Source organism: Brassica napus, chromosome C5 (assembly GCF_020379485.1).
Source record: "Brassica napus cultivar Da-Ae chromosome C5, Da-Ae, whole genome shotgun sequence".
In the NCBI taxonomy this organism is placed as follows: domain Eukaryota; kingdom Viridiplantae; phylum Streptophyta; class Magnoliopsida; order Brassicales; family Brassicaceae; genus Brassica; species Brassica napus.
This window is the reverse complement of record NC_063448.1, coordinates 33115793-33131425: the sequence shown is the minus strand read 5'-3', so window position 1 is coordinate 33131425 and position 15633 is coordinate 33115793. Positions and strand designations below refer to the sequence as shown.

Genomic DNA, 15633 nt, shown 5'->3' with positions numbered 1-15633 from the left:
AGACAGAGGCGCTTCACCGACCTCGTTCGTCCCTCCCTCGACGCCTGCCAAGGCTAAATCCCTGACGTGGATGGCTGCCAAGGAGTCAAGGGAATCGGCGATCCTCGCCAAACTGGTCTGAAACTCGGCGCGCATGGCTTCCTTGGCCTCTCCGATCGCGCAAACCGATGATCCATCCCCAGTCTTGACCTTACGCTTTAGCCGACGCAACTCCGAGGACTTAGCTGCCTTCGCCTGTTTTGTGTTAAGCAAAGAGCTCGCAGTCTTCCCAAGATCCCGCTCAAGCTCGCCAATCCGAGACTCAAATCGATCTGCTTCAAGGGAATGAGAATCCGCAATGACCTTCAACTTCCCTTTAAGCTGCAATGACTTTTCTCGCGACTCCTCTAACTCCTTAGTGAGGTGCTCGGCCTCCGATCCGGATTCTCTGATCATCCCGTCAATCAACGAAACAAACTGCAAGAAAAAAGGGTGATCAAGAAACGATTGACACACACGCACTAAGAAAGAGAGAATTTTTTTGCTCGAAACGAACCTTGGCGCGATTTCGTGACGACAAACCCGAACCAGACGCCTTGGCAGGCAAAGGACCAGCCTCGGGGCATCTCTTCTTCTTGGCCGGGTCCGGGTTAGCGCTCGGTAATAGACCATGGATTTGACCCACTTTCACCCATTGGTTATAGGTGTTTTTACTACTAATTATTATATTATAGAGTCTATTTATTATATTTATAAGATCAAGAGTTATTTGGAGATAAGTGATGATTTTGGAGCATTTTCGAGATATTTGAAGCAAGCACCCGAGATGACCATCGAGCTCGACCATCGGCCGATATTGAGGAACAAATATCGATCGATGTTCACATCAGAACATCGATCGACAGCGAAGCGTGCATAAAGCCCGTTTGGTCACAACCGACTTGAAGCCCTAGTCTTCACCAATTTACAAGATTACCCCTGACGAGTTTTAATCTAATTATATACGCTTTGCCACCATGTTAGAGGCAAAGTATGCCTTCTTGTGTTTCTAGTTTTACTACTTTCAGCAAAAGGTTTTTAGGATTTTGATAGATTGGAGAGAAGATCCAAAGTTATATTTGTGATTGGAACTCCATTAATATCTATTTACTATTCTAATGAAGTTTTCTTACCTAATTGCTTTCATGAATTGCTTGGTCATGTTTGAGTAGTTCCATTATTAGATTTTAGGGTTTAAATAGGTTATGATGGATTAGCCCCAACTATAGATTGCTGAGTTGAAATAATAATCATTATAATTATCATTAATGCCTGATTCTAGATTAGCTACCTAGAACTTGCCCTAGGATTGTTAGATAAAATTGATAGCTTCATTCTCATCCCGAAACCATTCTAACTGAGATAAGTTTCTTGCTAAGAGTAAGGCGAGAGCTGATCTAGTGAGCTTAGTAAGACTCATTCAACCTGTGCATAAAGCTTAACTAGAAGCACGTCGATCGATATCAATACTGAAAAATCGATCAACAGAGTGAAAGGTGTATCGATCGATATCCCTATAGGATCATCGATCGAGAGTACTATTGATCGAACACATTTGTTTGGGTCATTAGATCTAGTTAATAGATAAGTCCAGACATGCGAGAGCTGATTGACTTGTTGATTTAGTAGTTGAGCTTTACATTATCATGCATGCAACTCATTAGGCATCTGTAGGATTATAATCCCAAGTTTCCTGAATAAAAATCCTAAGTTTAGCTATTTCATTTTTAAGCATCAAAACCTCAACCAATCAATCGTGCAATTACTTGCTCAACAAAACTGAAACTTTACATTTAAATCATTAAACCACCTTACTTAACAAATCATATTAGATTCATTAGGTTCCCTAGCTCCTTGTGGATTCGATCCTTAAGTACTACAATTGAACCTCTTATTTGAGAGAGTAAATTCACTCTTTAGGGTAATTTGAGTGAGATCAAATTTGGTGCCGTTGCCGGGGAGCTTTGATCGCCTATTAGATTTAATTTTGTTAAGTTTCTGACATAAAATTTTTCTTGGATTTTCAGGTACATACCCAGCAGTACCAGAAGCAACAAGGAAACTCAACTGCTATTCTCACGAGATCTGCAAGTTTGGAGCGTTCAATCCGCAAAGAAGCACGCTCCTCATTGATCGACAACAACGCTTGTTTGTCGCTCGATTCTCGTCAACCTCCATCGACCCATGCACTAGTCCCGTCGACCGATACTCGCTCACCACCGTTGACCGAAGACACTCATCTCCCGTTGACCAACACCTTCCATCCGACATCGATCGTTATTTCAGTACGAACTTCGATCGATACTGAGCCGCGAGACATGGTTGCGACGTTGATTCTTGTACGTGATGAGAGAGGAGACGTGTATGACCAGGAAGGTCATCTGCGTAATGCAATAGGTCAGAGGATAGATGCTCAGGGGGCTGCAATCCCTGAGTCTGAAGCTACAAGAGCTACTCTACCTGTAGATGAGGCCGCTCGACCTAGAACATTGGCTGACTACAACCATCCAGATCAGTTCTACACCAACAGATCAGCCATTCGACCTCCAACTATTCAGAGGGATTTCGAGTTGAAGCCGCAGTACTACACACTCTTGGGATAGACACCCTACTATGGGTTATCTCACGAGCATCTTATGGACCATCTGGAGAGGTTCGAGGATCTCATATCTGCTATTAAAGTCTAGGGAGTCTCTGAAGACTACCTCCTATGCAATCTCATCAAGTACTCACTTGCTGGAGATGCTTCGCATTGGCTTAAGCAGCTACCACCAGGATCCCTAACATACTGGAGCGACATCAAGAATGCATTCTTATGCAACTTCTTTGATGAAGCACATACTGAAGACTTGAGGAGCAAGATTGCTACATTCACTCAGGAGCCTGCATAATCATACAGAAGCTCCTAGATCAGATTCAAGTCTTATCAGAAAGACTGTCCACACCATGGATTCAATGAAGTACAACTGCTCAGTACTTTCTACAGAGGCATCACGGTGCAATACCAGATGGCTCTTGATGCTTCTAGCAATGGGAATATCAACACGAGGAATCTAGAGGAGGCAGTGAAGGTCATTGAAAACCTAGCATCTAGCAGCAGCACCAAGAACACTGATTTTGAGAGGAACAGATCTGCCACCATCCTTGAGAATGATCAGATGGATGAGGTGAAGGCAAAGCTGTACAGTGTTCACAAGCTTCTTAGAAAGCAGGTCTGCTTGGTTGAAGATGCAGAGGCTGTAGACACAGAGGGTAGAGGAGAGGAAGCAGATGTGAACTTCATCAGTGGAACTGGATTCCAAGTTTCTGGAAACCAGGGTGGAAACAAAAACTCCTATGGAAATAGGGACAATTTCAACCAGAGTTCGCAGAACCAGAAACCCTACAACAACAACTACATAAACAACATGGGTTATGGAAGCTCCTACTACCAGAAGCCACCACCGCCAACTCAAGAGAGCAAGATTGAGGAGATACTTGATAGAGTTCTCGAGGGACAGCAGCGCATGACAGTGGACTTCATTGGGAAGATTGATTCTGTCTACACCAACCTGAACACAAAGTTTTAGACTTTGAGCACTCATGTGAAGAAGCTCGAGATGCAGGTTGTTCAAACAGGAGAAGTTGTTAAAAGGCAGGGAGCCTTGATAAGAGGGGTAGAAGATGAGGTGATGAAGCACCACGTGAATGCCATCATTGGGGATGATTTCTGGCAAGTGGGGAAAGAAGAGAAGCTGCAAGAAGGAGATTTCGAAGTAGAGAGTCTGATGACTTTTGGCGGATCGCATTGGTGTCGATCGAAGCCAAGCCACGAACATCGGTCGACAGAAGTCACCCAAAACCGATCGACATCCTCTCCTGGACATCGATCGACAACACCTACGGAGTCAACCGCATCTTGCAATGCCGTGAGGATCATGACTCACGAGGAGTTCGCAGCAAAACACCCACATCTGCCCAGTCCTGTCTATGTGAAAATCGATCGACATTCAGAGCCCGTCATCGATCGACATTCTGAGCCCGTCATCGATCGACATCAGGAGACCGTCATCGATCGACAACAACCAGCACCAATTGATCTACAGGCACCTATTACATACCGAGTGCAGATGCCGAAGATAGATGTTTCACGTCTTAATGCACTCAGGCCCAAACCCAAACCTTCAGAAAACCCACCAGAGGCAGTCAGGACACCTTCAGATGATCGAGTAGATTCTATGGAGGTTGATAGGGTTCCTATGGGAAGAACCCTAAGGAAAAAAAGGAAAATGTGGCGAAACATCTAAAGAGGGGGGGATAATGAAAAGGAAAAGGAAAGTTTCCGAAAAAAAAGTCTTCAGGATTCCTCTAGAAAATCCATTCGATGAGGCTTATTATACCCACAGATTGTGGATGTTCTTCAGAGAAACCCGAGAGACAGAAGAAGACATTAGGAGAATGTTCTGTTAAGCTAGAGAGCAGATGAGGAAGAGGGTTACATTGAAGAGGAAGAGTGATCCTGAGAAATTTGCAATACCATGCACGATGAAGGTTATTGAATTCCCACATGCCTTGTGCGACACAGGAGCATCAGTCAGCATCCTACCTAGGATTATGGCAGACCATCTAGGTCTGCAAGTGGAGCCTTTCAAGGAATTGTTCACTTTTGTGCCCTGTTCTAAGAGAAACTCAAGAGGGATTGTGAGAGACCTAGAGGTGCTGATTGGTAATGCCCTAGTTCCAGTTGATTTCCATGTCTTGGACATCAAGCTAAACTGGAAGTCTTCTCTATCACTTGGGAGAGCCTTCTTGTCAACAGTGGGAGCAATGTGCAACTTGCAAACCAACCAGTTGTGCCTAACGCTCATAGATCCCATGTCCACTATAACCCCATGCCAGTCAAGAAGCCACATACCACCCCTAGAAGAAACAATGATCCAGGAATCATTGCAGCATACCACTGTGGAGCTGAGTATGAGACAGAATACTCGGCGTTGATCGAAACTCACACTGTAACATCGATCGACAGTTCCCATCAGAAATCGACCGACACAGCAAAGGAAGAATCGGTCGACAGTAGTCCAGAGGATTGGGGGAACGACTGCTACAATCCAATCATGGCAGTAAACGATGCACCACCTAAGACCCGCAATGATTTGTATGATAATGAATACATAAAGAAAGGAATTCTAGTATACAAATTTTGCCCTTTAAGACCAGAAATTCAAGCACAAGTGGAAACAGATTCACTTTTTGCAGAAGCCTATGGAAAAGGAACTAGCTCCAGCCGAATCAGTGAAGCAGACAGACGAGCGGGGATCGACATAGAGATACATGAATCGATCGACAGAGCCAAGAAGAAATCGTTCGATGTTAACTTCCCACCATCGATCGACAGACGTCCAGAATTTGGCAGAAGAGCTTTTGACCTTTTTGGAACCAGAAAGTTCTACTGGGAAGAGAAAGATGAGTATGGAGTCTACATAGATGATCAGGGATGCACAAGAGATAGGATGGACACATCATTAATGTGTCCAAGGAGGATATCAGAAAGCTTCTGGAAAAAGCTTCGAGAGATGAGCACAGCTACATATGTCTTCCAAAACATGCTAGCTCATTCACACAGACTAAGCTGGTACCAGAGATCTACACCAAGGACGAGATCAATGAGATGTTCTATGGAATCTGCGCAGAACAAGAGAAGAACAAAGAAGACTTCCAGATGAAGCTTGATGGAGTCTACTATCCATTGAATGATAGTATAAGTTGGCTAACTACTTGCATGGAAGAGATGAGGCAAGACATAGCCAGAATTCAGCGTGTGACCAACGTATCTCGCTCTACATCGAGCGACAGACATCGACAGGCATCGATCGACAGTCGCTTACATGCATCGATCGATAACCGCAACCCAACATCGGTCGACGACAACCCACCAAGCCACTCGATCGGTCGCTACGTAGCGACCGACCAAACCTTTGGTTCGGTCGATACGGACCAGATTGCTACATAGCGACCGAACTATCTCGGACATCGATCAACGGGTACGACCCAAATCCGTACATTCTCCTCTGTTCCTCAATGCTAGCTCCCATGTACCGCAGCCATATCATCTCTCACATCATTCCGATCAAAGTTACCGTTGAAACTTTACTATAACAACTACGAGAACTTTATTTTGTCGAAAAGAAAATCATAACAAACGTTTCATGTCGAAAGACTGCCCAACGAGGTCTAAAACGCGACTACAAGCCCACTTACGATTCTTTAAGAATGAGCTCGTAGATACTATGGCGGTTTATGTTTTTATTATAAAAACATAATATAAAGATCAGTTTCCGCAGAAAAAATGTTAAGTCTCCACGGATAAACATGAAGATCGGAAAAAATGGAATATCTCCATTTTCACTTAAGACGGCTTAAGGGCAGGAAGGGAAAATCTAAAACCGACCTTGGAGGAGTATATAAGGAGTCCTAGGCGAGAGGCACAAAGGGAGAATTCTCGGCACTTAGAAACTTTGAGGCATTATTCTCGACATGCTCTTTTTCTATGACTGACACCCGTTTACCAGACGAACGCGCACAAGCAGTTCGATCTCTTGGTTCACTCTTGAACTACGTTCGGCTTGATTCCAGGCTCAGGTCTGCCCTATGCCGACTCTGGAGACACCCAGAGAGGCTCCCGAGAGTAGCTCCCCCCATCCGGAAGAGCAACCCCGACTCTTATGCCGATACTCCTTTCACGGATGAGATCACCTTGATCGAGATGCCCAGGAAGTTCTCCTTCCCCAGCATAAAGGCGTAGGACAGCACCACTGATCCGGACGACCACATCGCCCAATACAGACAAAGGGTGCTCGCCGTAGCACTCCCAAAGGTGTCGCGTGAAGCTACCATGTGCAAAGGGTTCGGCTCCACCCTGACTGGACCCGTTCTGCAATGGTACATCAACCTACCCTCCAGGTCCATAGTGTAACGACCCGCTCCCGGAGTATCTTTAAATTTGAAGGAAATAAATCGTGAGAGGTTTTCGTCTACAAGGAGAGTATTTTTCTAAGTGTGGATACACTTGTAATCGTGAAGATTGGGTATGAAGATGTATTTTTACTAAGTGTCAGATCTTAAGTGAGCTCATGGAATAAATTTGGAACTGGCGGAGCGATGATAAACTGATCATGGAATGATCATAACATACATGAAGCGAGATCAAGACCAATTAAGGAATGTTCGGCTGTTGGGCAATGCGGGTTCCATGTAAGGAAAGTTTGACTAGCCATCATTGCGGGATAATACAAAAGGAAGGTCGGATCTGCGGGAGTCAGCTAAGGAAAGAATCAAAGATATCAAGTCAAGCCATTGATGGTGATCTTTGACCAAGCTAAATAAGGAAACTGGCATTAGGTGCCCAGCTTGGTGAGAAAGCTTGGGAAATCCTATAAAAGGACTCCTTGAACTCTCATTTCTAAGACACAACCAAGAAAAACATATTTAGAGAGAAGTCAGAGCAAGAACGAGTTGGTAGAGAGAGAAGTTTGAGAAGAGGGATCAAACGAAGAGGAGCTAAGGAGTTCTTCGTTAGAAACGCTAGGAAGTTCAGAGTCTTCGAATCCTAGAGATTCAGCTAAGGTGAGGACGTGATTCGTGATAGTCTAATAAGAACTATTTGTCCTATTTTGATTCGATATGATTGTATTTATGCTTGGATAGAATTGTTTATGGAAAGTTCGTTCATCGTGTTCATAGAGAAATGTATGATATGAATTTTGTATGGAAAGTTCGTTCATCGTGTTCATAGGGAAATGTATGATAGGAATTGTTTAAGGAAAGTTTGTTCATCGGGTTCTTGAGAAATGCATGCTATTGATTTGCGGGATGGATTATTGAGTTATGTTAGGACGTTTATGTGAGAAATGAATGTTTGATCTTGAGAACTTAGGTCAGGAAGTTATAATGCGTTTAAGGAAAGAATAAATGAATTGAGATAATGTAAGGAAAAGGTTAAGGAAAAAGGTTAAGGAAAAAGGATTAAGGAAAGGTAATGGACCGACGTGTCACAGGTTGGCTACGGCCGCAGGTTTGGCTTCGGCCGCAGGTTTGACTTCGGTCGCAGGATTATGGGCATTCGGGTCGAAAGGTTAAGAAATGTTAAGAAATGAAAAGGATTTAACTAGTTACGTAAGGAAATGATAGAACCTGATGCTAGGGTGTTAGTTTGATTTAGTATTGCTTATTGGGCTATAGTGGGCGGTATTGAGCGTCCTCACTGAGTACTTTTGTATGCTCATGCCTCCTTTTGTGATGCAGGTGACGAGTAGTTGATTGGACCGGAGCGCGGGACAATGAAGACCATCGGGGTGGGTTTTATTTTCTTATAAACTTGGGATTTCTATTGGGTGTTTTATGAATCATATACTATTACTCTACATTATTTTCTCGGATTTATTAATAAAGTTGGAGTTTTGTTTGAGTTTATTCTTGGAAAATTTCCTGAATTTTTACTTAGAATTTTTCAAGGCTTTTTTAATATTTTCGGGTCGGGGTGTTTCACATAGCCTCCTTCGCGATTCTCAGCGATAAGTTCTTGGAACAATTCGCCAGCATTAGGGCGGAACCCCTGCGAGGCTACATAGCCCGCTTCAATCAAGAGAAGGTGTCTATTCCCGAATGCAGCATCCCCACTGCTATCTCTACCTTCAAAAGAGGCCCACTCCCCGAAGGGGATCTCTATAAGGAGTTAACCAAATACTAGTGCAAAACCATGGAAGATGTCCTATCTCGAGCCAGGGCGCAGGTCAAATGGGAAGAAGATGTCCCAGCCGCGCTAAGGCGCAACAAAAGCAGGATCCCAAGACGATCAGATCAGACCGAATCGAGCGAGACGAGAAACCCTCTCAAAGACCAGCCAGTGATTCCGGAAATCGAAGCCGGGGCAGATACCATAACCGGCCGATCGAGAAGGCAGAAGGGATGGCAGTGTCCACGTGGCCAGACATCTCTCACGTCTCCGTCTCAAGGCCGGAGCTGATCAATGTTCTGAGGTAGATGGGCCAACAGGTCAAATGGCCTCAGAAGATGAAAGCACCCGACTCTTTCCGGAACCTTGGATTCTGGTTCTACTTCTACCGAGACCATAGTCACAAAATGGAGGACCGCGTCACACTAAAGATCGAGGTCAACGAGCTGCTTAAGAAAGGACACCTCAAGGAGTTCCTTTTTGAGAAGGCCAAGAGCCACCTAAGCAAGGACACAACGGGAAAGCCCATTGAATCTGCTCCCGTCTCGCCACCTCGACAGGACCGATTGATTCATGTCATATCGGGCGGTTCGGGGATCAGCGGCATAAGCCAGGCAGCCGCGAAGAAAAGCACCTGGAACGCCAAGCACGGCCTAGTGGCAGCCAAGCCAAAACGCCTACTCCTAGGTACGGACAAAATAAGTTTCACAGCCAAGGAGCAGGAGAAAGTTCTCACCCCGCATCACGACGCCCTGGTCATATCGTTCACTGTAGCGAATTGCCTGGTGAAAAGGATATTGGTAGATAATGGAAGCTCCGTTAACATCATCTTCCAGGCCGCATACAAGGATCTGGGGCTGGAGGAAAGCGCTCTAACTCGGAGGATAACCCCGCTTATAGGGTTCAGCGGAGAAGTCAAACAAACCGCCGGAGTGGTTATCCTCCCCGTATACGCTGAAGGGATCAACATGTCAACCAAGTTCCTCGTTGTTGACTGCGACTCGTCCTACAATATGATCCTAGGACAACCATGGATTCACGTCATGGGAGCCGTCCCTTCGATTCTTCATGAAATGGTGAAATTCCGTACACCCTGAGCATAAAGGCGATCAGAGGAGATCAGGAGTATTCCCGCTCCTTCTACCAGACTACTCTGAAGGGAAAGACCAAGGTCTTATAGCAATTACAGAGTAAGCCTCTGGCTCATCACACCGAGGAACCGGAGGTAGAGGAAATGGACGACGTGCCATTTACCGAAGGAGATCTGATCCAAGCTGACCGAAGGATTGAGGAGGAGATTAATAGACTTCCACAGGTCCAACTCCGACTTCTTCGGTTGGTCCCACGCAGATATGCCTGGGATCGACCCGAATATCATCATGCACAAGCTGCAGGTCGATCCCCTACATCAACCTGTAAAACAAAAGAGAAGAAAGTTTGCTCACGAAAGGGACGCAATCATCAACGATGAAGTCAAAAGCCTGCTTGGCGCGGGGTTCATTCGTGAGGTGCAATATCTGGAATGGCTGGCCAACGTCGTCGTGGTCAAGAAAAAGAACTGTAAGTGGAGAGTCTGCATAGACTTCACGGACCTCAACAAGTCCTGTCCAAAGCACCCCTTCCTGCTACCTCATATCGACAAGCTGGTGGACGCCACCGCGGGGCATCAGCTGATGAGCTTCATGGACGCGTTGTCCAGCTACAATCAAATACTTATGCATCCGAAAGACCAGGAGAAAACATCCTTCATGACGTCCAGAGGGATCTACTGCTACAAGGTTATGCCTTTCGGCCTAAAGAACGCAGGATCAACCTACCAACGACTGGTGAACATGATGTTTGCGGACCAGATTGGGCGAACCATGGAGGTCAACATCGACGACATGCTGGTCAAGTCCCTGGAGGCTGAGGACCACATATCTCACCTACATCAAGCCTTCTCCACCCTCCGGAAGAATAACATGAAGCTCAACCCAGCTAAATGCTCATTCGGGGTCAGTTTTTGCAAGTTCCTTGGGTACATTGTAACCCACCGGGGCATCAAGGCCAACCCGGAGCAAATCAGGGCCATTCATTCAATCCCTTCCTCGAAGAATGTCAAGGAGGTCCAAAAGCTAACAGGAAGAATGGCGGCCCTGAGCAGGTTCATCTCCAGACTCTCCGACAAATCTCACGCCTTCTGCAGAACCCTCAAAAATCCAAAGGACTTCCAGTGGACGGAAGAGTGCGAATCCGCTCTCCATGAGCTAAAGGTGTATCTCACCACTCCTCCTCTCCTATCCAAGCCACTACTTGGTGAGGTCCTGCTGCTATATCTTCCAGTCTCCGAACACGCCGTGAGCGCCGTCCTAGTCGGCGAGGAGGGAAGCAAGCAGTTACCAATCTATTATGTAAGTAAGGCACTCCTGGACGCGGAAACCCGCTATAGCCATCTAGAGAAGCTGGCCTTAGCCCTGATAGTCGCCGCTCGCAAGCTCTGACCATACTTCCAGGCTCATCCAATCGTGGTTGTCACCTCCTTCCCTATAAAGTTGATCCTCCACAAACCCAAAGTCTCCGCATGCCTAGCCAAATAGGCTGTGGAACTTGGGTAGTACGACGTAATCTTTCGACCTGCCACAGCTATAAAGTCACAGGTCCTAGCGGACTTCGTGGCCGAATTCTCCCATGCCTTACTTCCAGCTTTGGAGCGAGAAGTACGCCTCTGAGGCGAAACCAAGGAAGAGGGAGAATGGATCCTGCACGTTGATGGATCCGGCAATGTCAGAGGAGCTAGAGTGGGAATAGTGCTTACCTCGCCGACAAGGAATACGGCCTCAAGGGCCGTGAGATGCAACTTCAAAGCAACCAACAACAAAAGCGAGTACGAGGCTCTAATCGCATGACTAACTCTCGCCCACCAAATGGGAGCAGAAAACATCCAGGTCTTCGGCGACTCCCAGCTGATAATCAACCAAGTACATGGAGAGTACCAACCAAAAGACGACAGCATGATCCACTATCAGGCGGTCGCCCAGCGGCTGATCAAGAAGTTCAAGAGTTGCAAGCTCACTCAGATCCCCCGGGAACAAAACTCGCAAACCGAGGCCCTGGCTAATTTGGGGTCTGCCCTCGAAACAAACAGCCAGATGAACACAACCTTGCTTGTGCTTCAGTGGCCAGCCACCCTGGAGGAACTCCCATTAGAGGAGGTCTCTGCTGTAGAAGAAGGCGAAACCTGGATGACCCCCCTAATCCAGTATCTAGAGAACGATATTCTCCCGGAAGATCGCAAAGAGGCCAGGAAAATTAAGAAGCAAGCCGCAAGGTACTGTATCTCCCAGGAGAAGCTGTACCAGAGATCCTTCTCTGGCCCGTACCTAAGGTGCGTCACACCTCGAGAAGCCGCTAGAATCCTTGTAGAACTACATGAAGGAGATTGTGGATCCCACTCTAGCGGTAGAAGCCTGGTGCTCAGAGCCAGAAGGGCAGGTTACTACTGGCCCACGATGGCCGCCGACGCCGACAGACAAGCCAAGCACTACGACCAGTGTCAGAGGCACGCTCCAGTTCCAAGCTTCTCCCGGAGAACCTCAAGTCCATAAGCTCACCATGGCCCTTCGGAAAATGGGGCATGGATATAGTAGGGAAATTCCCTATGGCGCCGGGGCAGAAGGTCTTCCTTATGATAGTTACTGACTACTTTTCCAAGTGAGTCGAAGCAGAAGCGCTCAGCCGCATAACAGATCTCCAGATCTGAAAGTTCTTGTGGACCTACGTTATCACTCGCTTCGGGGTCCCCCACGAGATCATCACCGACAATGGACCCCAGTTCACGAGCCACAACTTCAAGGAGTTCTGCAAGGACTGGGGCATAAAACTAACTTTCGCCACACCCTGACACCCCCAGTCTAACGGACAAGCCGAGTCCACGAACAAAACAGTGGTCAACATGCTTAAAAGCAACTGGAGGGCTCTCACGGGAAGTGGGCAGAAGAGCTACACGGAGTCCTCTGGGCCTACCGGACCACTCCTAAAACAACAACATGGGAAACCCCCTACTCGCTGGTCTACGGCTCTGAGGCCATTGTACCTACAGAGATGCACGTAAGAACAACGGTCTCCGGATCTACGTCTCAGGAGGAGAATAACGAGCTGATGGCGCTAAGCCTCGACCTGCTCGACGGAAAAAAAGATGCGGCTCGACTGAGAAACTAGTCCTACCAGCAAGACGTCGCCAGGACGTACAACAAGAAAGTCAGAACCAGAACCTTTCAGCAAGGGGACTAGGTTCTACGACGAGCAGAAAAAGGAACGGGGAAACTCACCCCAGGGTGGGAAGGACCCTATAAGGTCATCGAGGTGCGGAGAGCAGGCGCCTACAGGCTGCAAGATAGCAAAGGTAAAATACAACCCAACTGCTGGAACGCCCTGCACCTCAAAGCCTATCATTTTTAATACGGTCTCCGGATCATAATTTCTTTACTACTATATACTATTTAAGAATTATGATTTCCTACTCCTATGTATGCTAAACGTCTCCGGACAAAGCTTATAATAAAATAATTCCGACTATAAAAGCAGAGGGGAAATCATTTTACTTAAAAGGGCATACGAGCTGGATCAGGTCTCCAGAGACCTCTGATCCTGGCCAACCCTCACAAAAAGTGGCACGACCACAGTGGCACGCCTACAAAGAATCAAAACGGGTATGAGACATAAAACAAGAATGGGTATGTGCAAGCCTGAGTATGCTGTCAAAACTACCTAAAACCCATGTGCAGCCTAAGGCGCATCGGGGTCCCCAGAGTACCAATGTGAAAAGTACATGTATTAAAACGCTACGAGCTACACGATACAGGGAACACATGGTATATACTCATTGCAAAAGTACTGTGAAATACAGGGAGCAATCAAAATCCTGCTTCTCCAGACGTGGAAAGCAGCGTAAGCCTGGCACTTGGGTCATAACACCCACACCAGCACCCTCTAAGCCTGTCAGTGACTTCCTACAGAAGTAGAATACAGCATAGGAACTCGATAGTGGCCAGCTTCCGAGCGGCAGAATGCGAAATCCAAACAGGTACCGGTAGTAGCCTTGCCTAGGAAGGCGGAGTACGGTCCCTGCAAAAAAACAAAACATTCTGGGTTCCCAAGGAACTCCGGGTCCTTATGCGAGCCCCCGATCTAAAAAGGAAACCCATGGTTCCCCAAACGACTACGGGTCCTACGCATAAAATCTAAGGAAGAACCTTCGGGTTACCCCGTAGCCTCCGGGTTCCAATCAAAGAATCTCAGGATCTAAGGAAGAATCTCCGGGTTCCTATTTGGCCTCAGGGTTCCAAAGATAAAAGAAGTCAGAACCTCTGTGCAGCCTAGGGCGCATCGGGGTCATTACAACTTCAAAGAACCTCCGGGTTCCAACAAGCGATCTCCGGATCCAAACCTTCGGGTTCCAACACAGCCTCAAAGGGCTAATACGATTCTAGAAGAAAGAATAGAACCCCTGTGCAGCCTAGGGTGCATCGGGGTCATTACATCCCTAAAGGACCTCCGGGTTCCCACACGACCACAGGGTCCAAATACACCATGGTCCCTATACGATCTCCGGATCTACGGGAAAAACCATGTATTCTCATACGACCTCTGGGTCCAATCACAGAAACCTCCGGGTTCCAGCCACGATCTCCGAATCTAATCAGAGAATATTCGGATTCCTACATCGCCTCCGGGCCCCAGTCTCGGTCTCAGGACCTAGAGAAAAGACATCCGGGTCCCAGATAAAAGACCTCGTGGTCTGACAGGAACCTCCGGGTCCCAAACACGATCTAAGGATCCTAAGAGAGCCTCTGTGCCTCCATCTCCGATGATCCTCGGGTCCTCATGCAACCTCCGGGTTACGAGATCATTCTCCAGACTCCAAACAGTCCACATTCTAGCCCGAAAACCTACTTATTATTAGCATATCTCCTCAGATCCTATCATTCAACCTATGAAAAAAGAGGGATCATAGACTACATAGTCCCACCTCGATCGAGAAACAGGCGAAAAAATATTTTTCAAAAGAAAAAGCGTGCAGGAGCGAAGTAACAGCAAGGAGTAAATAAAAGGGTAAAACATGAAGCATTATTATTCATAAAGTCAAGGAGCGGGCTATGAAGAGCGCCTTTATTCAAAAGAAAGCGACAAAAACCAAAGTCTCAAAAGATAAATCAGAAAGAAGGTCCCTCCGAGAATCGCGACCCTATAACAAATCTCGGGGTTGCAGCCTGGGAGAGATCCTCAGATCGATGGTTAAACCCTCCAGATAAAAATAGGTGATGATGCCGATATTCTTCTTCCGGATTCCAATGACCTACGCGCTTCTCCAGCCATTCCTTCATAAGCTCCCACCTAGCCGAAGCTCTCACTTGTTGAATTAGTAGGTGTCGGCAAGCCATCATGTCTTGTACCTGGCCACGGAGAAGGAGTGCCTCGCTAGTCAATCTCTGATGAGCATCTGCCAGAAGGTCCCGATTAGGCATAATCTCGACGCTTGTTGACGAAATAGAAGATAGACCCCCAGCCGATAAAGCGGCCCTCGCTAGTCTTGGTGGAGGAGTATAAGAAAGACGCCGCCTCCACGCTTTAACCTTCTGATACTCGTCAAAGACAACCGATGCCGGAGACCTTGTCACGTTCCCTAAAACATAAATATATATATCATGAGAAGCAAACAAAGACAGAGTCTTATCAGATAGAAAGGAAAGGCTTACCCGAAACACGACTATGACGCAAGGCCTCCCTGCTCACCAGAAAGGTCACCCAGCGGAATCGCCGAGGAATTCCGATTATAAGGTTCGCCACTGCTTCTCCAGCAAAGGAAACCGGGTGAGAAACATCTGACAAAGCAAGAGTTGAAACGTCAGGATCAAGCTCCCTAA

At 46.8% G+C, this 15633-nt stretch overlaps 2 protein-coding genes across 2 annotated transcripts in view; both read left to right on the top strand.

Annotated features, from left to right (window-relative positions):
- LOC125587637 overlaps positions 1 to 15633 on the top strand; it is a 39550-nt gene that overhangs the window by 12542 nt on the left and 11375 nt on the right. Inside the window, exon 2 of the mRNA XM_048758482.1 lies at positions 8302 to 8351. The gene's annotated coding sequence lies outside the window, so the exon portion shown is untranslated. The remainder of the gene's footprint in view (positions 1 to 8301; positions 8352 to 15633) is intronic.
- On the top strand, positions 9040 to 9828 carry LOC106350297. Its single transcript, XM_013790203.1, has one exon. The coding sequence runs from the start codon at positions 9040 to 9042 to the stop codon at positions 9826 to 9828; it is 789 nt and encodes a 262-aa protein (XP_013645657.1).

Coding starts and splice junctions, on each gene's coding strand:
- LOC106350297 (XM_013790203.1), top strand. CDS start 9,040: ATGGGCCAACAGGTCAAATGGCCTCAGAAGATGAAAGCACCCGACTCT.